We start from the raw sequence: 26,881 nt of genomic DNA, 5'->3' as shown, positions 1-26,881 counted from the left end.
TCTCCCGGGGGTCGCGCGCTGGGGGGAGGAGGGGAGAGGGCGGGGGCGCGCGCGGGTTGGGGGGCGGGGCCGGAGCAGCTTCCTTCACCCCCTCCCCTCGCCCCGTAGCCGTAGGGCCGGGGGCCGCAGTCCAGGGGCGGGCCCAGGGGAGGGGGGCAGGTTACCAGGACCCCCCCCTCCCCGGGAACCGGCGGTGGGCGGGGCTTGAACCCCGGAAACGGTGGGGGGGCCAGGCCTGGCCCTGGACCCCTGGGCAGTGGGGGCCGGGAAGGGGCCAGTTAAAGGGCCGGGGGTGCCGGGGAAAGAGGCGGAGAGGGGGAGGGGAGCTGGGACGGGGACCCCGGACTGAGAGGGGCCCAGGCAGAAGCTGAGCACCCTGCGCCCGCGGAGCCCCCGTTGGCCTGGGGGGGCTGAGGGACTGAGCCCCCCGGAGCAGGACCTCCCCCTGGAAGGGCCGCGCCGCAGCCCGTGGGAGGGCCTCGCCCCCGGCGCCCCCCATCTCCACTCGCCGCCGTCCCGGCCTCCGCCGGAGGGAGGGGCCGAGCGCCCTCGGGGGGCCGTGGACCCCGGCGTTCTGAGCGTTCCGCGCCCCGCGCCGCCCGGCCCCCCCGCCGCCGATGGCCGCCGACCCGCCGGGAGCTGCCGAGAAGGGAGAGATGGCTCCCGGGACACGTGTGAGGTGGGTTCGTGCGGCTCCTCCTCACCCCCAGCCCCGGGCAGCTCCCACTCCCATTCATCCTCAGCCGGGCCGCTAGCTGCCTTCCCCGCCCCCAGCCTCACCCTCTGCTCCCAACTCCTCCTCTCCAACCCTCTTGCCACTCAGCCCCAGGGACCTGGCCTTCCTTCCTAGACCCCCTTCCATTTGCAGCCCCCACCCTCGCCTGCAGTCGCCGCCCCCCAGACCCCTCCCCTGGAGCGCTGGAGGGCCCCGTCCCCCCCAATGGATGGGTCTGGAAGTCCCTATTAAAGGGGGAAACCGGGGTAAGACTCTGGCGGGGAAGAGACCCTCCAGGCCTGCTGAGTCCGTGTGAGATCCTGGAGGAGCCGTGGGAAGGGGAGCCGCGGGCTTCTAGACCATTAGGGATGGACAGCAGCCTGGGAAGCTGGGGGACCCAGAGCCGAGCCCCTCCTCAGCTGTGTGGAGATGTCAGGCTGGATTCTAGAACCCCAGGGGATCTGGGAGATTGCCCAGGTTGACCTGAGGGACTCAGGGGAGAATGTCGTGGAGCAGAAGAAGCTTAGGGGGGCTCAGTCCTGCGCTTGGGGGGGGGGCTCTGAAGGAGCATCTCAGTGGAGTCTCAGAGCTGTGGGAAAAGGGGTAGAGAATGGATAGTTAGGGGTGAGGGGAAAGGGGGAGGATCCCATTAGCCCATTAGATCGGGTGAGGATATCTTAAGTTTGGGGAGAAAAGAGATTGGGTGGGGGTAGTGTTGGGGGTAAGGTGATTCCTCTGGGCATGGGAGAGAGAGAGGAGAGAAGCCTGAAGCTTCCACCCAGCTATCTGTGTGCATCTTAAAGGGAAATCTGGGGAATTTCAGGTTGGGGAAGCCTGGGGTGGACTGCAGTTGGATAAGGGGGGAAGAGTGGGAATCTCTCTAAGGAACTCCACAGACCAGCCCGTTGCCTTCCCAAGGAACTTGCCTGTGGGGATGTCAGAGGAGAGGACCCAGTGCCCCTTCCTTCCCTCTAAGGAAGAAGGCACTAAGGAAGTGTTAGCAGAGCGTGGTCAGGAAGCCACTTCTGGCTCCTGGGGGTTGGGTGTGCTGTGGAGAGAAAGACCTTGAGTAGAGGGCGTGCCCCCCACCCTGCCCCCACAGGAGGAGTGATCTCCTTGGAGGGCCAGCTCTGTCTGTCTAGGGTGGGGGGAAGCTGCCAGGAGTCTCTCAGGTCAGGGGCCCCAGCAGGCCCATCTGACCCTATCACCATCAACCCACAGCCCTCGGCGTTGCTGACGCCCCCAATGTCGTCGAGCAGCCGGGGGCCGGGGGCCGGAGCGCGCCGACGCCGAACCCGCTGCCGCCGCTGCCGGGCCTGTGTGCGAACTGAGTGCGGGGACTGCCACTTCTGCCGAGACATGAAGAAGTTTGGGGGGCCCGGGCGCATGAAGCAATCGTGCCTGCTCCGGCAGTGCACTGCCGTGAGTTCTGTCCCCACCTGGCCCGAGCGCCCTTCTGGGGTGCCTGGTGTTTTCTTTGCAGAGTTGCTGAGTGTTCACTCATTTATTTCTTTACTTCCTTCACTGGTTTGTTTTAAAATCCACCCCCAGCCACCTTTGTCTACAGGGCTACAGTGCACAAAAGAATCTGTCCCAGTCCTTACCTTCACACCTTTCCCACCTTCCAGGGACAAGGACCCATAGAAAGTTCCGCCTCTATGCTGCTCCTCCCTAGAGGTGTCTGTGCACAAGGAGGCCAAGCCTCAGAGCTGGCTGCTGTGAACAGGTCCTGCCCTTCCCTGGCCTCTTTCCTCACTGCTCAGGGCGGGCCTAGATTTGAGTGAGGCTAGGCTCACCCTTCATGTGACCTTGAGCAGATCGCTTTGAGCTTCAGGTACCTTCTCTGTAAAATGTTCCCTTTGCTGAGGTGTCAAAATGAAGCAACAGCCTGATATAACATGCCTCCTGCAAGGCCTGGCACACAGTAGGTGTCAGGGAAACATGGGTTTCCTCCCTGCCTCCCTCATCCTGAGAGCAGTCGCTCCCCATGGGCTGTACAGAACCAGCTACATCCTGTACCCCCTCCCCTCACTGCCACCTCCCTCCTTCTCCCAGACACTTTCCTGGCTGGTCTCCCCATAGCCCCTTGTCCCCCTTTCCTGTCTCCTATCTGCTCCTTCTTTGAGCCTGTCTCCCAAGCTTCAGCATCCTGGGTAGGAGACGGTATTACACTGTCTTCCTTAATGTCAGTGTCCGAAGGTTGTTTCTTTTTTCCCCTGGACCAGCCAGCTGTCTTCAGTGCTCTCCAGGGGTCTCACTCAACAGGCAACCCTTGGGCTCCCTCTGCCTATTGCCCAACTTCAGAATCACTGCAAGCTGCTGCTGTGCCCTCTCCAGCCTTCTCTGGGTCTTTTGTCATATTTGGCCATGGTCTTCCCCAAAGCCAGCTACAGTTTCAGGGTCATGCAGGCCCTGGATCCAGCAGCAGCAGTCACCACTGATAACTATGTATCGAATGCCTCTCATGTTATCTCATTCTTACAGCAGGCCTACAAGGGGGAAATTCTCAGTTCCATTTGACAGATGCAGAAACAGAGGCTTAAGGAGGTTAAACCATTTCCTCAAGGTCATAGAGCCCAAAAGGAGCAAAGTCAGGATTTGACCCAGCTTGGCCCATGGGATCTGAACTCCTTCCCCAGCGGCTGGCAAAGGTTTCCCAGAAGGAAGGGTCTCTCCTCTGTTAACTTGCTTTTGGGGTCCCTGATATCCCCTCTTCCCCCACAGCCTGTGCTCCCACACACAGCTGTGTGCCTCTTGTGTGGGGAGGCTGGGAAGGAGGACACGGTAGAGGGAGAGGAAGAGAAATTTGGTTTGAGCCTCATGGAGTGTACAATCTGCAACGAGATCGTCCACCCTGGCTGCCTGAAGGTGAGAACCCTGGGGGCCCTGGAATCTGGGGTGGGGCAGATTGTCAGGGAGCAAGAGAGTGGGGAGCACTGGCTGTGGGCTCACTGGTACCCTACATCCCCTCTCTGCCCTCTTGCCTACAGATGGGGAAGGCTGAGGGTGTCATCAATGCGGAGATCCCCAACTGCTGGGAGTGCCCTCGTTGTACCCAGGAAGGCCGGACCAGCAAGGTAGGGGCAGGGGCTGGGCTAGGGGCTGGCCTAGGGGAGGTGGTGCATCAGGGAGCTGTGCACGACCTCACCCCCAGTCCCCATCTTCCCAGGATTCAGGAGAGGGGCCAGGCCGCCGCAGGGCTGACAATGGCGAGGAGGGCGCCAGCCTGGGGAGTGGATGGAAGCTGACGGAGGAGCCGCCGCTTCCACCGCCCCCACCTAGGCGCAAGGGCCCCCTACCTGCTGGCCCTCCCCCGGAGGATGTACCAGGGCCTCCCAAACGAAAGGAGAGGGAGGCAGGGAATGAGCCCCCCACCCCAAGGAAAAAGGTGAGCCAGGGAGCATGCTCACTAGGTCAGGCCCATGGGATGCTGGGAGGTGTAGTCCTGGAACATTTGAGGGTAGTGGGCTGGGAGGCAGTGTTCTATGGGTTCCCCAGGGGTTGTTGGGAGATGTAGTTCTGGAGCTATTGGGGGAAGGGGAGAACATGCTCAATGTGGAGGAGAGGTACAGGTAAGGAGAACTGACACCAGGCAGGGGAGCTCTGGGAACCCTGGGTGCTTTAGGGAGGAGGGAGAGAGAGCATGCTCAAATTAGCTGCTACAGAGGAGGAGGGAGGGGCTGGAAGACGCCTGAGGGGGAAGAAAGATGAGATGGGAGCATGCTCCGTGAGCCAAGACACTGGTTGCAAGGTGAGCATGCTCAGTTCTCCCTGGGAGGGGGGCTTCTGGGATTTGTAGTCTAAGAGAAGGGCATGGACCTTAGTTTCCTGGGCAGCGAGGTGCTAATGGGGTCTCTCGCTTCCCCTACATCTTCCTCTTGCCTTGGTAGGTGAAAGGAGGCCGGGAGAGGCACCTGAAGAAGGTGGGTGGAGATGCCTGCCTCCTCCGAGGATCGGACCCAGGCGGCCCCGGCCTTCTGCCCCCCAGGGTTCTGAATCCGAGCCAGGCTTTCTCGTCTTGCCACCCTGGGCTCCCTCCCGAGAACTGGGAGGTGTGCCGGGGACCTCCTCCCTCCCCCTTCTCCCTCCCTCTTCTCCCTTTCCTTGCTCCACCCTCCACCCTGGAGAAGAGACCTGTCCTTTCCTGCTCACCTTGTCCTGCCCTAGTTCCACCTGGCCATGATGGGTGTCTAAACCTTAAGGAAGGGATGGAGGGGGAGAGTGGGTTGGGGCCAGGCCATAGGAGCCACAGCTTCTCGTCTGGTACATTTGCCTCATCTTTCCAAGCCTTAAAGGGGAAAGAACTGAGTTCAAATCCCTATCCAACTGCCAGTTCCCTGTGTGGTTTTGGAAACTCACCAGTGCCTCTGAGCCTCAAGTGTCCTCATCTATGAAATGGGGATGATGTTATCTATTTTACCAACTGGTCCAATGAGATAGAGAAAGTCAGTGAACTCTAATTAAAATTCTACCTAGATTTGAAGAAAATGAGACCCAGAGAGGCTTAAGAGACTTCGAGGGGTCACACAGAAGAGTCAGGATTCAGACATTATTTTGCACTGACACAGTAAACGCAAGGGTCTCTGGTTGTGTTCAAGTTCTGCCTCCGCTGTTTGGCAATTTTGTAACCTTGGCCAGGTCAACCTCTCTATGCCTCAGTTTCCTCTTGGCTAAAAAAGGGTAGTGAAGCTTCTCACTATGTGAAGACACTCTGAGGCAGTCATGAGTCTGCGAGCGTGGGGCTCTCCTTGTGGGAGATTGATGGTATTTTGATATTGTTGCTCAAAATTGTTTTATCCAGCCTCTTTGTATTATTGACAGTGTAGCAGGGGCTTCCCGAGGACACACGCAGAGTTGAAAGCCAAACTAATATTCAAAACTAGGTCTTTTTTTTTCTTCCCTCCCCCCCCCCCCCAGTTGTCCGCTCTCTGTGTCCATTCACTGTGTGTTCTTCTGTGACCACTTGTATTCTTGTCAGCGACACCCGGAATCTGTATCTCTTTTTGTTGCATCGTCTTGCTACATCAGCTCCCCATGTGTACGGCACCATTCCTGGGCAGGCTGCACTTTTTTCACATTGGGCGGCTCTCCTTATGGGGTACACTCCTTGCACGTGGGGCTCCCCTACGCGAGGACACCCCTGCGTGGCACGAGTGTCCTTGCACACATCAGCACTGCGCGTGGGCCAGCTCATCACACGAGTAAGGGGTTTGAACCTGGACTGCCCATGTGGTAGGTGGACGCCCTATCCGTTGGGCCAAATCCGATTCCCAAAACTAGGTCTCTTAACTGTTCTCTGTACCTCATTGCTTTCAGAAATTTATAAGCCATTGAAGTCTTTTTTAAAATTTTTAATTTTTTAATTTTTTCAGGCGGTACCAGGGATTGAATCTAGAACCTTGTGTTTGGGACGCAGGCGCTTAGCCACAGAGCTACATCCACTCCCCCATAATTCTATGTTAATTCATACAATGATTAATAATTGTATGAATCAGCACCATCATGTTACAGATAAGGAAACTGAGGTCCAGTGAGGGACAGTGGTGTGGCCAAGGTCTCACAGTGATTAGAGCAGAACTAGGGCTGGAATGCAGGACTGTCCCTTGGGCTGCTCACTCCCTGGTGACTCCTTGGGGAAGGGGGGTGGGAGAGTGAGTACCAAGCCCAAGAACAGCTTCACCCTGTTTCCCTGCAGAAACCAAAGCCGTCTTTGGCTTCTACCGAGGGCCCTGCGGTGCCATCCCCATCGCCACAGAGGGAGAAGCTGGAGCGCTTCAAGCGGATGTGCCAGCTTCTGGAGCGGGTACCCGACACCTCCTCGTCCTCCTCAGACTCCGACTCTGACTCCGACTCATCAGGGACGTCGCTGAGTGAGGATGAAGCCCCTGGCGAGGCCCGGAATGGGCGACGGCCAGCCCGGGGCAGCTCGGGCGAGAAGGAGAACCGTGGGGGACGCCGGGCTGTGCGCCCTGGTGGCGGGGGGCCCCTGCTCAGCTGGCCCCTGGGCCCTGCCCCACCACCCCGGCCCCCACAGCTGGAGCGGCATGTGGTACGGCCCCCACCTCGAAGCCCTGAGCCTGACACGCTGCCTTTGGCTGCTGGATCCGACCATCCCCTGCCCCGGGCCGCCTGGCTTCGTGTCTTCCAGCACCTCGGGCCCCGTGAGCTGTGTGTCTGCATGCGAGTCTGCCGGACTTGGAGCCGCTGGTGAGTGGCCTGGACAGGCCAGAGTTCCATTGCCGGCACTCCTTACTTACTGTATGACCTACAGCAGGTCTCCGACCCTCTCTGGGCCTTGTTGCTCCTGTGTGGATGATAATAAGGAACACACACACTTCGGTAGTGTGTGTGTGGATGTGTGGATGTACATAGTGTAACTCTTCCATGTTTCCCATATGCAGGCTGCTTTCCATTTATGAGCTCATTTCACCCTCACGCCACCCTTTTCAGGTGAAGCTGAGGCCCCAAGTCAGATTGAGAGGGAGTCATAGAACCAGAAATTTGAACTCTCCCTCTGATAGCTGTCATTTATTGAGCGCTTAGTATGTGCATGGATTGTGCTGAGGGCTGACCTCATTTCCTTTTCACTCTCTGTCTTCCAAGCACAGTCTTGTCATTCCCTATTACTCTGGAGAGAGCTCCTTGCTGGGAGGCAGCCATGCTTCAGCCTCCTGCCTCAGCTTATAGCATCTTCCTTCCATGGATCCACTTCCAGCACCTTCTTTTCATCCTGTCCTGCTACAGGACAGGTGTCCTGGTACCACTGCTGCCTCCTGGAAGCTTGTTTGTTCAGAAATGCCATCACCCTGCCCAGCCACTTGCTCCTCCCTGCCTTCACCCTGACAGGATCCCATCGCCCTTCTTGAGCCCCCCGGCACCATGTTCCCCCACGGGAGCACAGAGGCCTCCTGCATGTCGATGAGCCGTCCTCACTTCATTTTCCTATTCTCAGTTGCTGGGGATGGGGACAGATTCTGTGTTGTCTTATCTTTCTGTCCCTGGCATGTGGCAAGGTGCTCAAGAAATGTTGGACTGAGTTCACTGAAGCTCTTTCCCAGGCACTCTACAAATGATGTTTTCCTCTCCGTAGCAGCCCTGTGAGGGAGGCTGATGTCCCTGTTGAGCCAATAGAGAAGGAGAACACCCCAAGCCGCGGTTAAGTTAGTGCCTGGGCCCAACTCCAGGCCTCTTCCTTTGGAGCAAGGCCGGGGGCGCTGGTTCATGCCTTCGGGCCTGCTGCAGGGGCTCAGGAGGCAAGTTGCCTGGGGTCACATCTGCTGCTGCTGAGCAGTGTGCCGCTGGGCCCGTTTCTTACCTTCCCCGCAGCTCAGTGTCTTCATCCCTCAAACCAGGATAACTGCAGTCTCTGCTCAGCAGGGTTTTTGTGAGTTCATAGACGTGAAGAACCGAGGACAGGACCTGGGAAATAGACACTGCTTAATGCCTCAGCTGTAATTATTATCCACTCAGTTACAAATATAGACTGAAAGCACAGACTGTCTGTGCCCCTGACGCGCTCCTGCCAGCCTGCCACATAGAAGCAGAGCACTACAGCAGCGGCCCCAGCCTCAGGTATTAGTTGAGGAAATGTGTGCTGAGGCCCCTTCAGGGCCTGTGAGATCCACACCTGAAGAGGATCTAATTTCTGCCTCAAGGAGACCTGTGAACGCAAGTGGGAGTGCAGAGGGGCTGGATTGTGTGGTGGCTGCCAGCGGGGGCCTGGAGGCTGGGAACAGGGGTCTCATCTGTGGGGACTCCTGCCCTTCCCAGCTGTGTGGCCGTGAGGTGGAGAGCCCTTCTCAAGGCCCCGATTTTCTCACCTGGAGTCAGGGTTCATATTAATACTCAGACTATGGGGAGAAATGAGACAGCTACTCCACAGCACTTAGCAGGGTGCTGGAAGGGGACTAAACACTCAGTGGAATGGTGGGCCTTGAGAAGGCTGTGGAGGGCAGAGCAGGGAGCCGTGGGGATGGAGAGGAGGGACTCAGATTGAGAACTTTGTAAGAAGCAGAATGGCTTGAATTTGGTGACTAAGTGGCTCTGGCTGCTGGTTTCTGGCTGAGGAGCCTGAACAACTCCATTCCCTGAGCTCAGGAATTCTGGTGGGGAAAGCAAAGAGCTCAGATGTTGACATGTCTGGTCTGGAAGGCCTGTGGACCAGTCAGGTGGTGCTAGCAGGAGAGCAGGTGGATCTGCAGCTCTGAGGCTCAAGAGAAAGAGACTGATCTGGCAGTTTTCTTTCTCCCCGTAGCAGCTTTGAATAAGAGGGCAGAGGACAGAATGTCAGTACTTCTGAGTTAGAGAAAGAGCAGCCAGAGCATTGGAGGGGGTCCAGAGTAGAGGGGTGACCTACAGAGGAGGGCAACTGAGGAAGGAGCGAGTGATAGGCACTGTTATTGGCAAGAGTCAGAGGGGATCAAGACCAAGAATTGGCTTTCGCTCCAGGGAGGTCATTGTATCCTTGGCTGTGTTATGTTGGGTGGGGGTGGGGTGGGATGCTACAAAGCCGGACTGCAGTGGATTGAGGAAGGAATAACTCCAGAATGTCAGCAACCAGGCAGGGACTTTCTCTGTTTGCTGCTGTAACCCTAGTTTCTAAGATGATGCCTGGTATATAGTAGATACCAAAAACATATTTGTTGAATGAATGAATGAGTGAAGGTGAGGAAATCAGGAGGGAGTGTGGGAAAGAGGTAGCAGAGGGTGGAGCTAGAGAAGAGTCTGTGGGTGGGAAATTGCAGGCTTTCCTGTCTGGTGGCTTCCATCTTCCCTTGGAACCTGGAGGTACAGTGGCCCACCGAGAGTAAGAGGAGGGAGGGTGGGTGGGGTCCAGGCAGGTGAGGAGGTGCTGTTGAGTTGCAGGGAAGAAGGGTGTGGGCAGAGAGGGTAGCAAGGGTGGGAGTGGAACATAGGTTCAGGGCCCCTGGGGCTGGGTGCAAGGCCTGGAGGGAGACAGGTTGGGGGGCAGTAGTAGCATCAGATTGCCCAGAGAGCTCCGGGAGGCAAGAACTGGCTGTGGCCAGCCGAGGAGGCTGTGAGCTCCTTTCAAGCAGCCCTTGGGGCTCCTCTGTCTCTGCGTCCCAGAGGGCCTCTGCAAGAGGGAAGTTTTGGACTAGAGTTGAGGATTCTGGAGGTGAGCTTAGTAGGCCCATGCCTCGGTCAGAGGAGCGGCTGGAGTCAAAGGGAAGGTGAATGGGTTAGAGAATGGGGGCTCTGCCCTGGGCCTCAAGCCCCACCTCCCCGGGATGCTGTCTGGGCCTCCCAGGTATTCTCCCAGCCTCTTGCCTCAGGGTCACGTTCCTCAGCTAAAAAGCTACCTGGGCAGGACCCCTGTTGCCCTCACAGTGAACCCCACACTGTCCTGTTAGACATTCAGTTTGGGTAATGGAGGCCCAGAGAGCGCAAGTGACTTTCCTAAGGGCACCCACAGTGCGAAGGTGGCTGAGCTGGGATGCAGACCCCCACAGCTCACCCACCTCACCTCTGGGCTCTGTGGCCTGCATTCCAGCCTCTACATGAGCCCCCTACCGCTTGGAGGTCGGGCTCTCAAGTCATAAACACTTCGTGTAAGCCCTGGTTCTGCCACCACTTAGTCGCTGTGGGACCATGAACAAATTCCTTGACTTCTCTGGGCTTCATTTTCCTGAACTATGAAAAGGGATGATGATAATAATAATACTTAGGTCCTGGGGCTGTTGCGAGGTTAAATACTTAATGCATAGAAGAGTATCTGGCACATAATAAATGCTCGGTGAATATTAGTTATGGTGCTGGGGTCATCATCACCAGTATTCTCATTCCTTGTTCCTGCTGCTTGAGGTCCCCAGAGGTCTTGGTGTGCTCTCTCCCCACTGGGGCTGGACACAGGTTCCTCGCCATCGGGAACACACAGCCTCTTCTTCCTCCCTTCCCCTTGCCTGGCTAACTCCTGCTTTCCTCAAAATCTTAGTGAGCCACTGTCCCTCCAGGAGACTCCCCTGTCCCATCTCCCGTCCTGGGCTCCCACAGTCCTCGCAGTGACTCTTAGGCGTGACCTGTATCGTCTCAGTTGCCACAGGATGTCTGTCTGTGTCACCCTGGACTGTCTGGCCAGGGCCCTGTTGTCTCTTCCTGCTCCATGACTGGGGGCCAGCGCTCCTGGTGCCAGGAGGGCCCTGGTGACTGTTGGTTGCACCATAAGGTATAATCCTAGTGTCTTGGGCACATGAAGGCACAGGGATTGATTAGCTTTCAGCAAGCAAAGGTCAGAGGAGACGTCAGGGAAGAAGCATCAGTACTGGGCCTTGTAGGATTGGATGGGTTGCCATTCCCAGCAGAGCCTCACTGTGTGCCAGGATGAAATGTCTGCAGGAGGGCGGGTGGTTTGGCCCGGTCTCATGGAGTATTGTCCAGAAGCACAAATTGGGGCCTGTGGGGAGGAGTTCCCTTCCAGCCGGGGAGGATCCGTAACGGCTTCAAGGAGGTGGTGGCTGTTGAGTTGAGGCTCAAGGCTGGCTTGTAGTGGGCAGGGAGAAGTTTTGGATAGGGCAGGATTTCACCACGTGGAAGGAGAGAAGGGGCAAGACCTAGAGGTGGAAGCTGGGTTAAGGGTAGGTGGTTTTCTGGTTTGTGTTTTGCCTTTTTTCTTTAAAGATACATAGATCACAAAATGTTACATTAAAGAATATAAGAGATTCCCATATACCCCACTCCCCACACCCCGCACTCTTTCTGCATGGACAACTTCTATCATTAGTGTAGTATGTTTTGCCTTTATCTTTCTTAGCCTCTGAGAGGCTCGCTTATGTTGATTGGCTGGCACCAGCAGGGGAAGAGGCAGGAATGCTAAAAGAGGGTTCAAGGGGGAGAGCTAGAGGGATGGCAGCTTCAGTGTCTGTGCCACCAGCATGCCCTCAGATCGTGTACCTGGCCTCTGTAGTGTGCCTGAGGTTGTAGGTGGCACAAAAACACACCTTAAACCTTCCTTTACTTTTGAAAAGTCTTCCATTGGGTATTAGTGTATCTTTAGCACCTGTCCAATGCTCATGTATCTCTCTCTAACAAAAATAGTCTTAAGGCACTTGTCTAAATCTACAGCAACACCTGGCTAGAATTGAATAAGGATTGCATTTTCTTTTCTTTTTTTTTTGAGGTACTGGGGCCGGGGATTGAACCTGGGACCTTGTGTATAGGAAGCCATCGCTCAACTCCTGAGCCACATTGGCGCCCCTGCATTGGTTTTTCATTTGTTTGCTTGTTGGTTTTTTGTTGTTGTTGTTTTTAGGAGGCACTAGGGACTAAATCCAGGACGTCCTATGTTGGAAGGAGGTGCTCACCTAGTTGAACCACATCTGCTGTCCTGCATTTACTTTTTTTTAAAAAAATATGTATTTATTTATTCCTCTCCCCTCGTCGTTTGTGCTCTCTATCTGCTCTCTGTGTCTGTTTATTGTATGCTCATCTTCTTTTTAGGCACCAGGAACTGAACCTGAGACCTCCCATGTGGGAGAGAGGTGCCTAATTGCTTGAGCCGCATCTGCTCCCTGCTTGTTGTGTCTGCAGTTGTGTTTCTTCCTTGTGTCTCTTGTTGCATCAGCTCACCGTTTTGTTTTGTTTTTTATTTCTCTCCCCTTCCCCCGCCCCCAGTTGTCTGCTCTCTGTGTCCATTCACAGTGTGTTCTTCTGTGTCCGCTTGTATTCTTGTCAGAGGCACCGGAAATCTGTCTCATTTTGTTACGTCATCTAGCTGTGTCAGCTCCCCACGTGTGCAGCACCACTCCTGGGCAGGCTGCACTTTTTTTTGCATGGGGCGGCTCTCCTTACGGGGAGCACTCCTTGCGCATTGGGCTCCCCTATGCGGGGGACACCCCTGTATTGACACAGCACTCCTTGTGTGCATCAGCACTGCACATGGGCCAGCTTCACCACACAGGTCAGGAGGCCCTGGGTTTGAACCTTGGACCTCCCATGTGGTAGGCAGATGCTCTATCCATTGAGCCAAATCCACTTCCCAGCTTGTCTTGCTCATCTTTAGGAGGTATCAGGAAACAAACCCAGGACCTCCCATGTGGTAGGTGGATGCCCAGTTACTTGGGCCACATCCACTTCCCATCTGCATTTACTTTTTAGGGTTAATTTCTGTTTATGTAAACAATACTGATTTTAAAAGTGCAGAAGAGATCTATTTAAAGATAAATGCATATTCTGTAGATTAGTGGACAGCAAATGGCTGGAGGTAGGGAATCACTGTTCTGGCTTAGCTTGTTGACTCCAAGAAGGGGGCATGGATACAGCTCCCTGGGCTCCACCCGTTGCTTCTGACATTGTCATCCAGTCCATTGGGAATCTCCTGACTTGCCCCTGAGAACTACTGCATTAGAAGAGTTTCTCCACAAAGTGTTACTGGATCACCCTGGGAGGGATCAGGAGTGGAAAGGTTCCCTGGTGAAATAAATTAGTGAAATACCTCTCTAGTTCACTGTGCACATATGGATATTCTAGGCTCTGGTACATGTTGCTGTCAGGAAACCTGCTTGACTTTATTCAGGCCTCATTTGTCTTTGTAGCTTTAGTCCCTGGGACCTACCAGGCCTTCTGTAAACATCGTTCCGGTGAACATCAGTGTAGAGCTATAAAGGAGGTGGGAGGAGGGAGCTCAGTGGAAGTGTCATGTAGTTCACAGGGGCTTGGCACCATTCATTCAGTCACTTGTTCATCACTCGTACAACAAATTACCTGCTGGGATACAGAAGGGAAAAAAGAAATCTGTCCTTGTGGAGCTTACATTCTATCTAGTGGGGCAGACACAGCAATCCAATAAAGAGAAAATATCAGGGCTCTAAGTCAAGCCTTGGGCAAGTGACTACCAAGTTGAGGCAGATGTGGATGAAGGGCAGAGAGCAGTAGAGATCAGCAGTGCTGGTGAGCTACGATAATTTAGCAAGGGAGGAAACTAGAAACCCAAAGGTGGCCAGCGGTGGGGGTGGGGCTGCTCCTGAAGGATCCCTCTGGCCTTAGAGCAAATAGTATAGGGTGTTTGTGTACGCATTTGGCAAAATGCTTTCTAAGGGCAAAGTAACCTCATTTGATCTTACAGCCGCCCTGTGGGGCAGGCAGAGTCTGGACCATTATCTGCATTTTATGAAGGAGAACTCTGAGGCTCAGAGAGAGGAATGGACTTGCCCAGGGGCTTGCATCCAGTTAGTGATGGAGTTGGGCTCCAAACCCAGGAGCTTCTTGCCCCTGGCCCTGTCTCTGGGCCAGGAGAGGCTGCTGTGAGTTACTGGAGTACGCAGGTTTGTGGACACCCTGAAAGCCAAGGACTGAGGTCTCTGTCTCCTCCTTGTGGTCCATAGGTGCTACGACAAGCGTCTGTGGCCGCGAATGGACCTGAGCAGGCGGAAGTCACTGACCCCGCCCATGCTGAGCGGTGTGGTTCGGCGCCAACCCCGTGCCCTGGACCTCAGCTGGACAGGTGTCTCTAAGAAGCAGCTCATGTGGCTTCTCAACCGACTGCAAGGTAGGGGTGGGGGGCGAGGTGGGGCTGGGGTGGGGAGGGAGCCGGCCAGGGGCAGAGCCCTCCCTGACCCACACCCCCGCAGGCCTACAGGAGCTGGTGCTCTCTGGCTGCTCCTGGCTCTCTGTCTCTGCCCTGGGCTCAGCCCCGCTGCCGGCCTTGCGGCTCCTGGACCTCCGCTGGATCGAGGATGTTAAAGACTCCCAACTCCGAGAGCTGCTGCTGCCTCCACCCGACACCAAACCAGGTGTAGCCCCGGTTTGCTCAGCTGTAGAATGGGTTGGGCAAGGTGGAGGTATGAGTCTTTTCTGACTCATGCTGTGTGTTAAAGTATTTGAAGAAGGGAAAGGAATTGTGAACATGACTAGGGGGCCCTGCTGGGTGGTTGGTCATTCACTCACTCACCTGCTGTTGCTGGGCCCTGATAGGAGCCGGGGGAATGGAGACAAGGACACAGCTTCTGCCCTCTGGAAGGGGAGATAATTACATAGTAAACCACAGCATGAGACGGGGATGGACTGAGAATCCTGGGAGCAGCCAGGGGCCAGACAGGGCTGTTAGCCAGCCTCGTGTAGAGAGGCAGCAGGGTTGGCCGTGGAGGAATGCAAACCTGATGTGGCCAGGCTGTTCCATTTTTTTAAAGGAGTCAGAAACCTGGGTTTTTCTATGTAGTCTCTCAGGTTTGAAATGATGGTAATTAATCCAAATTCTTTAAAAATTTACATGTAGGCCTAGTCAAAATACATTTAGCCCCCATACCCCGCTGCCCTTCAGTGAAAGAATAAGAATTTTCCTGAAGGAATACAGCAGAAGGGCTGCCAGTTGACTTGCAGGCTCACGTGAGGGTGGTAGTGTCATCTCCCAGCTCAGAAAGCCACCTCTTCTCGCCAGGACACACCCAGAGACCCCGTCAGGGAAAGTCAGCTTGTATTCCTTAGTGCACGCTCTGGGCCTCGGCCTGGGGAAGGCTCTGGAGACCTCAAACTGAATTAGCCCTAGTTGCTACCCTGGTGGGACCCCAGTTGTGCAGAATAGAGACCCAGAAACAGAAGGTCACAGTGTGAGGTGATAAGGCAGGGAGGAGGGGCAGTGAGAGAAGCTCTCTTTGAGGAGATGCTGTTCAAGCTGAGTCTCCAGAGGGCAGAGGAGACTGCAAATGTCCAGCAGTTTGGTAGGGCAGGCAGGAAGCTCCTTTTGGGTGTAAGGGATGTTCTGGGAGCTGAGTTTGGCCACCTTGGGAATCTTGTGAAAGCTGACTGCGGAGACCTGGGCTCCCTGGGATGGGATGGGCGCACTGAAGCCTGAGAGCTCCTGGTGTAGCCAGGAGAGGGCTGGCTCAGCATTGCCTCTGGCCCCCACCAGCCTGTCCGCCACACTGGCACCAGGGAAATCATCCAGAAGGGCAAATCTGTCATGTCACTCTGTGCTCTAAACTCCTATTGCTCCTCAGTGCTCTTTGGATAAAGATTAACATTTTACTGCAGCCACTAAGACCAGCAGAGTCTGGCTCCCATGATCACCCTGGCCTCATCTCTCTTGTGCTGGCCCTGCATTTCAGCCACCTTCCCTGCTTGCTAAGTTCCCCCCAGCCTCAGTGCCTTTGTTCCCTCCATTTGTCTGGAATGCTCTATTCCTTCACTTGATTAACACCTAATCATCTTTTAGGTCTCAGCTTAAATGCCACTTCCTTCTGAAAGCCCTCCACCCTATAGAGATCAGAGTCCCTCTCAGCCCACCCAGGCCCCCTCCCAGCTTGCCCCTCCACCTTACTGGACAGTTGGAAATGATTCGATTAGATCTGTTTCCTGCCCCTAGGGCCTTAGCCTCTGGAAGGGCAAGGACTGTGTCTGCCCACTGCCTCCCAGCACCTTGCTCAGTGGTGTGCTCAGTAAACACCTGTTGCATGAATAAATGGCATAAGCAAGCCAGGAGTAGGAACAGGAGGGAGAGATCTCTTTTGAAGAAAGAAGATTTCTTCAAGGGCCTGAAAGAAGGGAGTCAAAGAATTCCTTTTCCAAGTTCTCTCACAGCCATGGCTCCTCCCCACCCTGCTCCTTTCGCAGCAGCCCTGAGAATGAGTAGGATTCTTCTGTTTTCTAGACAAGGCACCAGAGAAAAGACCCAGAGGGCCTGAGTGACTGCTGCAGACCGCAACTGGCCAAGCCTGGCTGGGTGTTTGGCCACTACCCACTCTTATTGGAACTGGGCGGAGCCAAGAAGATTTGGGCAAGCAGTGGGGTGGGCCTGGGGAATGGTGCGTTCCATGAGGTGGGAAAGCTGGGCGGCAGCCCCACCTCCTCCTGTCGGATTCATCTCAGTTCAGGCCCGTGCCAGGAACTCGCAGAGATGAGGCCTCCAGACCCCAAAGCCTGTAGTGCATGGCCCAACACCTTTCCATCTTGGCTCCCCACTCTGAGCCACCCATCTTTCTACTTCCTGGCTTTGGCCCCTGCTATTTTCAGCCTGGTTTTCTCTTCTCCCACCTCCCTACGTGTTACAGTCCTTGAAGGCCACCTGCTCAGACAGGTCCTCGTTCTCTTTCCCCTGCCCACACCAGACATGACCTCGCCTTCCTCTGCTGTGCTCTGGCAGCCCAAGGTTGATCATGTGTGTCGCTGTATCTGCCTCCAGGTTCTCAGCTCCTCAAAGACAGGGCTGGGTGGGATTCAGGGCTAATAAAGTCAAGGTTCCACAGAGGTGGCCAGGCAGGTAACAGAAGTGACAGGTTTGGCGGAGGACATTAGGGAGTAGCCCTAAGCACCCCAGCTCCAGCCAGTCATTGTCAGGTGGAGGGGTGGCCCAGTGATGCCAGATCTTGGGATTTATTCAAGGAAAAGCTCAACATCTGAATTTCTCTATTACAAAAAAACTTTTTTTTTCCTTTTTTTTTTTTTTTAAGATTTATTTTTTTATTTATTTAATTCCCCTCCCCTCCCCCAGTTGTCTGTTTTCTGTGTCTTTTTGCTGTGTCTTGTTTGTCTGCTTCTGTGCGGCACGGGAAGTGTGGGCGGCAGGCTGCTCCCTCCTTCGTGCTGGGCGGCTCTCCTTATGGGTGCACTCCTTGCGCGTGGGGCTCCCCTACGCGGGGGACACCCCTGTGTGGCACGGCACTCCTTGTGCACATCAGCACTGCGCATGGGCCAGCTCCACACGGGTCAAGGAGGCCCGGGGCTTGAACCGTGGGCCTCCCATGTGGTAGACAGACGCCCTAACCACTGGGCCAAAGTCCGTTTCCCTCCTTTTCTTTTTGTTCTCCATTTGTCTCTAAGCAGACTCCAGCAGCCACTTTTGTAGGCTGGAGTCATGAGTTTGTGACACCTGATCTAGTTAAGCCTGGGAGGCTGAGAGCACTGTAGGAAGAGTTTCGACTTGGAGTCATCAGGCCTGGGTTTCCTTGGCTCTGTGACGTCATAGTCATGTGCTCTTGGCCAGATTGCTTAGTGGTTCAAACCTCAATTTTCTTGTCTGTAAAACAGGAATGGTGATCAGAGATCTTGTCTCCCAAGGCTGTGGTACTTAAAGTGTAGCCCCCAAACCAGCAGCTTGGACATCACTGGAGGACTTGTGAGAAAAGTAAACTCTGGGGGTGGGACCAACCCTCCAGTGGGGCTGCAGCCCTCCAGTGGAGAGCCACTGGCTTAGGGGGTGGCGGGCACTTCGCCTGCAGCCTGGCCCACAGTAAGGGTTCAATAGATGGCAGCTCCTGCACCTACAGGCTCTTAGTTAAATGTTTTTAATGCATGAATGCGGCAGATGCAGTAAAAGAAATGTAGACCGTGTGCTTTGAGGCCACAAGTGAGACCTTAGAGCACTTCTACCCCAGAAATGTGGGGGCAAGCAGGTCTCTGAGCTCTGGCCTGGGAGCTCGGGGCATAGGCATGGTTGCAGGGCAGGACCACATGTGGGCCTTGGCCCAAGTGTTTGGGGTGAGGGAGAGCAGTTAGGAGCTAAGTGAGGGACTAGGCCTTGTAGAAACTGGAATGTTCTATCAAGGTAATTGGGCTTCTTTAAGTTGCTCTCAGGGCGTTTTTAGCAGAGGAGGATGTTGTCCGGTTTGTGTTTGAGAACTCTTTGGGTGCTGGGAAGAAGCGGAGAAACAAGGGAGGAGGCTGGGGCAGGCATGCAGCAGAGAATGGTGCTGACCCAGAGCAGTGGCCAGGAGCAATGCAAGCCTCCAAGAAGAGCCTGAGAAGGTCGTCCTTTAGGGATGCCATTTGCTAGATAATGAAGGAATTTTTTTTTTATCTCTCCTTCCCGCCACCCCAGTTGTCTATTCTTTGAGTCTATTTGCTGCGTGTTTTTCTTTGTCCGCTTCTGTTGTTGTCAGGGCTCGGGAATCTGTGTCTCTTTTTGTTGCATCATCTTGCTGTGTCAGCTCTCTGTGTGGACGGCGCCATTCCTGGGCAGGCTGCACTTTTCTTTCGTGCTGGGCAGCTCTCCTTACAGGGTGCACTCCTTGCGCATGGGGCTCCCCTACGCGGGGGATACCCCTGCATGGCAGGGCACTCCTTGCACGCATCAGCAGTGTGCATGGGCCAGCTCCACACGGGTCAAGGAGGCCGGGGGTTTGAACTGCGGACCACCCATGTGGTAGACGGACGCCCTAACCACTGGGCCAAGTCCACTTCCAATGAAGGAATATTTATTGGCCACCTATTCTGTCTCTAATGCTGGGGATAGCAAAAATTTCTGCCTTCATGGGTGGAGTTTATATTCTAGGAGAAAAAATAAATATTATCTCAGAGGGTGCAAAAGGGAGAAAAATAATGCAGGGAAGGGGTAGGTAGGAGTGTGTGGAATGCCATAGGCTCAGATAGAGCCATCCTGGAAGGCCTTACAGGGGAGGTGCTAGGGGCAGAGGCCAGGTCAGGCAAGGCAGTGGGCTGAGGGGTAGGGTCATCGGGTCCCAGTGCAAGACAGAGAGCACAGCAGGTCTGAGGCTCCCTTATGGCCAGAGCAGGTGTGGGGGGCAGGAAGGAATATGGGTGTGGAAACACAGCTGGTCCACCTGCCCTGGCACCTGGCCAGGAGTGGCTGGGAGTGCTGACCTCTCGTCTGTCCACCCAGGCCAAACAGAGAGCCGTGGGCGGCTGCAGGGGGTGGCCGAGCTGCGCCTGGCAGGCCTGGAGCTGACCGATGCCTCCCTGCGGCTCCTGCTGCGCCACGCCCCCCAGCTCAGCGCCCTGGACCTGAGCCATTGCGCCCACGTTGGGGACCCCAGCGTCCACCTCCTCACGGCCCCCACCTCCCCTCTCCGCGAGACCCTCGTGCACCTCAATCTCGCTGGTAAGCATTGCCTTTTGTCTGTCCTACAGGCCTGTCGGGCCCCCTGGCCCAGACCTGTCCCTTGTGCACATACCTAGTCTCAGCTGCCACTGCCCCATTCCCAGGTTGCCACCGCCTCACGGACCACTGCCTCCCGCTCTTCCGCCGCTGCCCACGCCTCCGCCGCCTAGACCTGCGCTCCTGCCGCCAGCTCTCACCCGAAGCTTGTGCCCGGCTAGCGGCCGCTGGGCCCCCAGGCCCCTTCCGCTGCCCAGAGGAGAAGCTCCTTCTCAAGGACAGCTAGTTGGGTGCCCCCCACCCTCCCCCAGGACTCATACAGGAGCCTGGACCTCGGGCTTTCATTTCACCCCCCGCCAGGAGGCCAGGTCACCCACCTCACGATTTGAGACTCCTGAGTTTTGACTTGGGATTCCTGCCCAGGGACTCGAGCCAGCCTCCCTGCTCCCTTCCTTCCCCCTGCACTGATATCTCTGGGGGTCTCTCCTTCCCGTTCCCTCCCCCTTCCACCTACTTCATTGTCCATCCCCTGGGGGGGAGTGGGTCAGAGGTACTGGGGGGTGCTGAGCCAAAGGGATGGTGGGAGGGTGGGCTAAGGTGCAAGTTTAAGGGGGGAGGGAGAATGGGGAAAGGGTATCTGTATACAAGATACTGGGAGCCAGGGGGCTGGGGGAGGTGGAAGTTGGGCTGGGGGGAGGGGGGCAGAAGGGGCAGACAGCAGACCACCAAGGATTCAGGGAACAAAGAGCAGATACTTGGAGTTGGGGGGTGGGGGTGGGGCCAAAAAGGGGAACCAGAGGAGTGATTGGGGATCCGGGTGTCAGAGATTGGGGGGCTCTGGGAGCAGGGAAAAGTCAGAGCTGAGTGGGGGTTAGGGGGCAAGAGCAGGTGTGGGGGCAGTAGTACCCCCTCAGGGGGGTCACCCCTCTCCTTCCCCACCCCCCGGATGTCAGTTCCTTTTCCCCATCCCTGACTCCTTGAACGTCACTGACAATGGCAGCTATTGCGAGGAGGGGGTGCCGCGGGCCTACCCGCTGTTCAGCACGGCGGCCCCGGGGAGTGGCAAGGGGTGCCCCAGCCCCCTGCCTGCCTCCCCACACAATACTTGAACATTCATCTGTACTGAAGTGTTACTTGAACCGGGGGAACCTCGGACCTGGGGGAGCTGGAGTGAGATGGGACTGGACCAGCTTGGACTGAGACTGGACTGGTGGGCACCTGGTTTGGAGGGCCCCACACCCAGGCTCTCTCTCGCTTTATTGTATTGAGCAGCTCCACCCCTCCTGCCCTGAGAGGGGGAATGCCTGAGCCCATGATGGGGAAGATGGGACTCCTCCAGCTTGGCTCTTCCCACCCTTTCACCGTCGTTGAAACTTGTATCCCATTTGCCCAGGGAACTGCCACTCCTGGTTGCCATGGAAATAGCAGCCAATGGACACCTCCCGATGCCAGTGCTAAGCTGGAAATGGCCCCTCTAAGTTGCCATGGGAACTTAGTAACAGACTCTTGGCCCTCCCTTCCTCCAGCGCGGGGGCGGGGCTTCTGGTGGCGGGGGCGGGCTTAGGCACCGCCCCTCAACGCTGGCCTCCGTGGGGAGCCGGATCGTACCATGTAGGGGAGGGGGGATCTATCCACATACCTCAGGTAACAGGGAGGTGCGCGGGTGGGGGGAGGGACTGGGCGGACCAAAGGCCGGAGGAGAGTGGGGCCTGGGGGTCGCGAAAGGCTTGAGGTTGGGGCCGCTTGGGGGAGGGGTGGAAGCAGCCCGGCAGGGGTGGGCAGGTGGGGGACCCAGCCGGGCTGGGCCCCCTGGGCCCCAGTCTGTACAATACGGTTTGCTATAAAACTCAAAATCTTCCAGCCGGGGTCGCCGAGTTCGTGTATCTGTCCGCGACGTCGGGGTAGGGCGGCGGTGGCCGGCATGCTCGCGCGCAGACTCCTGGAGGAGGGCCTCTTTGGATGGGTTTGAGGTCTGTGACCTCCTAGACTCCCTGGAACGAGGACGCTGGGTTGGAGGCCCCTGAGCTGACATTCCTCGAGTTCTCTACGGGAGTCTGGACACCTGGGGCTGTCCAGGTGTGCCTCGGAGGGGGCGGGGGCGACGGGGCTCGGAAGCTCCCGGCCCTGAGAGGCTGAGGCCGGGCCTTTGCCTCGATGGGCTCGGGCGTCTGGGTGATGCTCTAGGTGGACTGGGGTACCGGGGACCCTCGGGGTATCGACTGGCGGGCCCGGGACTGGCTCCACCCCATCATGTGGCCGCCGCGGCTCCGCCTCCGCCCCAGTTCCTGTTTCGGCCTCTGCTGTCCTGCTCCGGCCCCTGGGACTCCCCGCCGACGCCGCCTCTTCCTGGGCGCCCGCCGCCTGCGTCCCCGCTCGCCCCGCCCGGGGATGGGGCCTCCCCCCGGCTTGGACCGGCCCTCCGGGGGCCCCCGAGGAGCCTCGCCCCCGCCGTGACCGCCGGGCCCACCGGGTGCTGCCGTCCCCAGGATGAAGGGCAGCGAGGGGGACGCGGGCGAACAGGCCCCGCTGAACCCCGAGGCCGAGAGCCCCGCGGGCTCGGCCACGTACCGAGAGTTCGTGCACCGCGGCTACCTGGACCTCATGGGCGCCAGTCAGCACTCGCTGCGGGCGCTCAGCTGGCGCCGCCTCTACCTCAGCCGGGCCAAGCTCAAAGCCTCCAGCCGCACGTCTGCCCTGCTCTCGGGCTTCGCCATGGTGAGGGGCGGAAGGGGGCGCCCAGGGTGGAGGTGAAGCACATGGTGGGGGGCACAGGGTCGTGGGTGAGGTCATCAGGTCCTCTTAGGAGACAGGGCGGGGGAGAGGCAAGGCAGGCTTTACAGCGGTTAGGGGGGTAGTGGTAGTGGAACAAACCAGGTCCCAGGGGACTACAAGTCTCTCTTAGGTAGGGGTGTGTGTGTCAGCAGGCCCCCAGAAGCATTAACAGGGCAAGGTTAGGAAAAAGAGGTCACCAAGGGGGATGAACGGGCAACAGGAGGGCAAAGAGGTCAGCGAGGAGCCTGCCGGCAGCTGGGGCCATACACTGGGCTGGGGGATAGGGGAGGATAAACTGAATGAAGGGGTCACCCACAGAAGGTGGGCCAATTCCTGGACTGCCGGCTACTATCCAGAAGACACAAAGGGTGCTGAGTGCAAATGAGGGAGGCTTTGAGAAGAGATGTGCCAGGAGGAAGCTGCTGGGGAAGGAAGCTGATAAACTGCAGGTGTGGGAGGATGCTGATGCCTAACCGTCCCAGCCTGAACCCAAAGGAAGTAGGGCAGAGGGAAGTCCCAGGGTGAGGAACTGGGGACCATGGGCCCTGCCTTCTCCCTGCCTTCTCCCTTCCTGTGGACAGCTGTGTGACCTGGATGAGCCTCCACTCCCTCAGACACCAGCGGGAAATCTGGTGAGATCATGGTGGGTGCGGCCACGGTAGGCTGCCTAGTACCCGCCCAGGGATGAACCGCGGTTCTTGTTATCAGGAGTCCTCGATCTGAGCACGGCAGAGCGGGACACATGCCAGAGATGGCTCAGAAATAACCTCCATTCATTGGACAGGCCAAAAGTGGGGCAAGGGCTCTGCCAAGGGCACTAGCAGATGAAGGACCACAGAGTGGGAACGAGGACACAGGAGTGTCCCCCCCCCGCTCCCCAGCTCCCCATCATGACAGGAGGAGAAGTGAGGTGGAGGAGTGTCCTCTCAGGAGAGTGCTCCAGGGAGGAGAGGTATGGAGATGGGGTAGAGGCAGCTGAGGTGGGGGTCCTGGCACTCAGTGATTTGGGTTTGTCCCTTCCTCTCTGTGCTTCTGTATTTGAACAGTAACAGAGGAAGTCTGTTTGCTGAAAAGTCGTCCCCAGTCCATGGTTTTCAGTAAAGTAGCCCAAGATCCACCAGCCAGCCCACCCTTCCTGAAGGGGGTTTTACCTGGGGACAGAGTTGGCGCCCCTCCACCTCGCCACCCACAGACCTAGCTGGGGAAGCCCCCCCACCCCCACCAGCTCCACGGTCCAGCCCGTTCCCAAGGGGACAGTCCCGCCTGCTGCTGGACTAGCAGGTTGCTGGGGCAACAGCTTAAGGGCTGGAGCCTTCTCTGCAGGATCAAGAAGCCAGATGTGTAGGTTCTGGAGCAGGACTGGCCCCAGGTCTGGTAGGGGAGAGCAAGGCTAGGCCAGGCCCTGGAGAAACCAGGACTAAACCTGGCCCAGATACCATCTGTGGAAAATATCTGCTAACACCCGCCACAGCCCAATTTCCCAAAATACTCAGCCCTGTCTTCTTACCACACATTCCCCCAGCCCCAGAACATGCTCATGAGCCCAACAAGAACCAGGGTTGGGGAAAGACCCAGATTCTGGAATCCAGTTACCCTGAGTTAGGATGAGAACATTATACAATTTGGGTTGAATTCTTACTAAGTGCCAGGCACTGGGTGCAGGGCTTTTATGTACATTGTGAAGGAGGCACACGACTGGGGCATTTTGCAGATGAGAAAACTGATCATCAGAGATGTTAAGATATACATCTGCCCAAGGTCCCCCAGGAAGTCCAAACTGATAAAAGCCCAGAATAGGGTCATCAGTTCCAATGTCATGTTGGCTGGGGAGAGGTCTTTGGCCAGCCAGGGGCCCCATTACTTGTCCAAAGGGAACAGCCATGACTGTGCTTCAGCCTGTAGTTGCCTTGTAGGGATGTGGACTGGTAAGGCCAGATCTTCCACGTTTTCAAGAGGTTCTAGAAATTGGGATATTTACATGCAATCTCCTGAGTTTTAAAAGTTGGCAACTGATTGAATTCTTTAAAAAAAAAAAAAAAGGCAAGCATACTGTGTGAGCCAAGCAAAACATATCTGCAATTGGGCTTTGGCTCACAGAGTGCCAGTTTGCTAGCTAGACCAAGGACTTTAGTGTTAGCTTTGATAGTAAGAGCAAATACAGAGTGCCTACTGTATGCCTCAGTCTGTTCTGAGCATTGTGTATTGTCTGCCTTAGTTTTTCCAACAACCCGATGAGGCAGGTAGGTGCTATTTTTTTTTTTTAAGATTTTTTTTTCCTCTCCCCTTCCCTCCCCCCCAGTTGTCTGCTCTCTGTGTCCATTTGCTGTGTGTTCTTCTGTGACCGCTTCTATCCTTATCAGCGGCACTGGGAATCTGTGTTTCTTTTTGTTGCGTCATCTTGCTGTGTCAGCTCTCCGTGTGTGCGGCGCCATTCCTGGGCACTTTCTTTCACGCTCGGCGGCTCTCCTTACAGGGTACACTCCTTGCACGTGGGGCTCCCCTATGCAGGGGACCCCCCTGCGTGGCACGGCATTTCTTAAGCACATCAGCACTGCACATGGGCCAGCTCCACATGGGTCAAGGAGGCCCGCAGTTTGAACCACAGACCTCCCATGTGGTAGGCGAACGCCCTATCCATTGGGCCAAGTCCGCTTCCTGGTAGGTGCTATTCTTAATCCCCATTTTCCAGATGATGAAATTGAGTCACAGAGAGAACTAAGTCACTTTCCCAAGATCACATTGCTGTAGAATTGATATTGGAAACCAGGCAGGGCAGCTCCAGAATCTGTGCTCTTTAACCTCGAAGTTACACCAAGTTAGAAACATCGTCTAGCCCTCTCAATACCCGGGGGGGAAACCAAGCCCAGGACAAGACAGGACCTTGCCAAGGCTGCCCATTCACTCAGCAAAGATTAGGTACTTTCTTTGGGTATCTTCTCTAGGTCACAGGGACACATCAGTGCACTAAACAGACCCCAAAAGCCTCTCCCATGGGGGAGGTTATGAGCACTCAATCCCTCTCCTCTTGTCCCCACAGGTGGCCATGGTAGAGGTACAGCTGGAAAGCGACCACGAATACCCGCCAGGCCTGCTAGTAGCCTTCAGCGCCTGTACCACCGTGCTGGTGGCCGTCCACCTCTTTGCACTCATGGTCTCCACGTGTCTCCTGCCGCACATCGAGGCTGTCAGCAACATCCACAACCTCAACTCTGTCCACCAGTCACCGCACCAGCGACTCCACCGCTATGTGGAGCTGGCCTGGGGCTTCTCCACTGCCTTGGGCACCTTCCTCTTCCTCGCTGAAGTTGTCCTGGTCGGCTGGGTCAAGTTTGTTCCTATTGGGGCCCCTGTGAGCACAGCAGCCCCTGTGCTGCCTGCCTCCCAGGTGCCTGGGACTCTGCCACCTGTGGCCACCTCCCTGAGCCCAGCTTCCAAACTCCCGCCATCCCCTTCTATAGTCCCATCACAGGTTGGGCCACCTGAGGCCTGCCCACCCCGGCAAGCTTGTGGTGCTGGTGGGGCCCATGGGCCAGGCTGGCAAGCAGCCATGGCCTCCACAGCCATCATGGTACCCGTGGGGCTGGTGTTTGTGGCCTTTGCCCTGCATTTCTACCGCTCCTTGGTAGCACACAAGACAGACCGCCACAAGCAGGAGCTAGATGAGCTGAGCCGCCTGCAGGGGGAGCTACAGGCCGTGTGAGGCTGGTGTGGAGCACTGCTGCAAGCACTGCCTCCCTCATTCCCTGTCCCTGGCCCGAGCCACTTCCTGTGGCCATTCTCAGGTAGAGACCAGATTCCTGCCTTCGGAGTCCTTGGGGAAAATCTCCACATTCCTGGAGATTTACCCTGTGAGTCTGTCCCATGGGTTCCGTAGGCTGTACTCGACACCTAGGTTGGGAGGGTCACGGGAGAAAGTGGAAGGGTCTCAGTCAGGCTCATGCAGTAGGTAGTGGGGAGGCAGGCAGACCCTGGTCAGACTCTTGGTGCTGACCCTCAGCTACTTGCCCCTGTACAGGGGGGAGGTCAGAAGGTTACATACCCCCCTGGCTGTCTCAGAAGGCAGGCAACTCTTGCTTTGTTCTTGTAGAATCTACTTTATGGTTGGCATTTCGGGGGAAACTTTTCCCCACCCCCACATTTTGATGGGTTCCACGCTCTTTAGTTGCTGTAGAGAGGGATTTGGGAGTTTCTACCCCAGGCATAGATCCAGCCTTTCCCCGGAGGAACCTCCCTGATATTGGAGGTCCAAGCCCACCTCCCACGCAGAAGGGGCAGTGCCCACCCCACTCCCCTAGACCTGCACTTGTGATGAACACCCTTGTGCTTCTACATCTGGTTCTCACTCTCCTGGGTCAGGTCTGGGGGCCTGGCCTGACTCCCTAGTGAGGAATGGGGTGAGGAAAAAGGAAGTCGGATTTTACGGGAAAAGGTTGAGTCCCTAGTCCTTGGAATGCAAAACTGTTGACACTGAATTTTTGATGCACCTTGTTTTGTATAATAAATTGTGTTTCACAGATGTCCCTGTAGCTGTGAATGGGGTGAAGGGGAAACCTGTTGGGATCTGGTAACTTCTTCCTCAGAACCAGGATCTCGGGGGGGGGGGGGGGGGGGAG

At 56.4% G+C, this 26,881-nt stretch overlaps 1 protein-coding gene across 5 annotated transcripts; it reads left to right on the top strand.

Annotated features, from left to right (window-relative positions):
- The first annotated feature begins 357 nt into the window (after positions 1–357).
- Positions 358–25,408, top strand: FBXL19 (F-box and leucine rich repeat protein 19). Of its 5 annotated transcripts, none has more exons than XM_058286045.2 (12): positions 358–679; positions 1,937–2,137; positions 3,440–3,583; positions 3,706–3,792; positions 3,885–4,103; positions 4,606–4,638; positions 6,411–6,922; positions 14,053–14,216; positions 14,299–14,460; positions 19,281–19,499; positions 19,604–21,140; positions 25,306–25,408. In XM_058286045.2, exons 2-11 carry the CDS (start codon positions 1,961–1,963, stop codon positions 19,780–19,782), a joined length of 1,896 nt encoding a protein of 631 aa, XP_058142028.1. In that variant the 5' UTR covers positions 358–679; positions 1,937–1,960; the 3' UTR covers positions 19,783–21,140; positions 25,306–25,408. The 5 variants fall into 5 exon arrangements, with proteins under 5 accessions (XP_058142028.1, XP_071067297.1, XP_071067295.1 ...); XM_071211196.1 differs by having other exon boundaries at positions 4,606–4,767; XM_071211194.1 differs by lacking the exon at positions 25,306–25,408 and adding an exon at positions 21,358–21,988 and having other exon boundaries at positions 553–679; positions 4,606–4,767.
- Positions 25,409–26,881: the final 1,473 nt, after the last annotated feature.

This window comes from Dasypus novemcinctus, chromosome 23, assembly GCF_030445035.2.
Source record: "Dasypus novemcinctus isolate mDasNov1 chromosome 23, mDasNov1.1.hap2, whole genome shotgun sequence".
Taxonomy (NCBI): domain Eukaryota; kingdom Metazoa; phylum Chordata; class Mammalia; order Cingulata; family Dasypodidae; genus Dasypus; species Dasypus novemcinctus.
The sequence above is the reverse complement of the archived record's forward strand: the minus strand, read 5'-3'. Positions and strand labels throughout refer to the sequence as shown.

Coding starts and splice junctions, on each gene's coding strand:
- FBXL19 (XM_071211196.1), top strand. CDS start 1,961: ATGTCGTCGAGCAGCCGGGGGCCGGGGGCCGGAGCGCGCCGACGCCGA. Junction 2,138..3,439: donor TGCTCCGGCAGTGCACTGCC/GTGAGTTCTGTC, acceptor CTTCCCCCACAG/CCTGTGCTCCCACACACAGC. Junction 4,104..4,605: donor CCCCCACCCCAAGGAAAAAG/GTGAGCCAGGGA, acceptor TTGCCTTGGTAG/GTGAAAGGAGGCCGGGAGAG.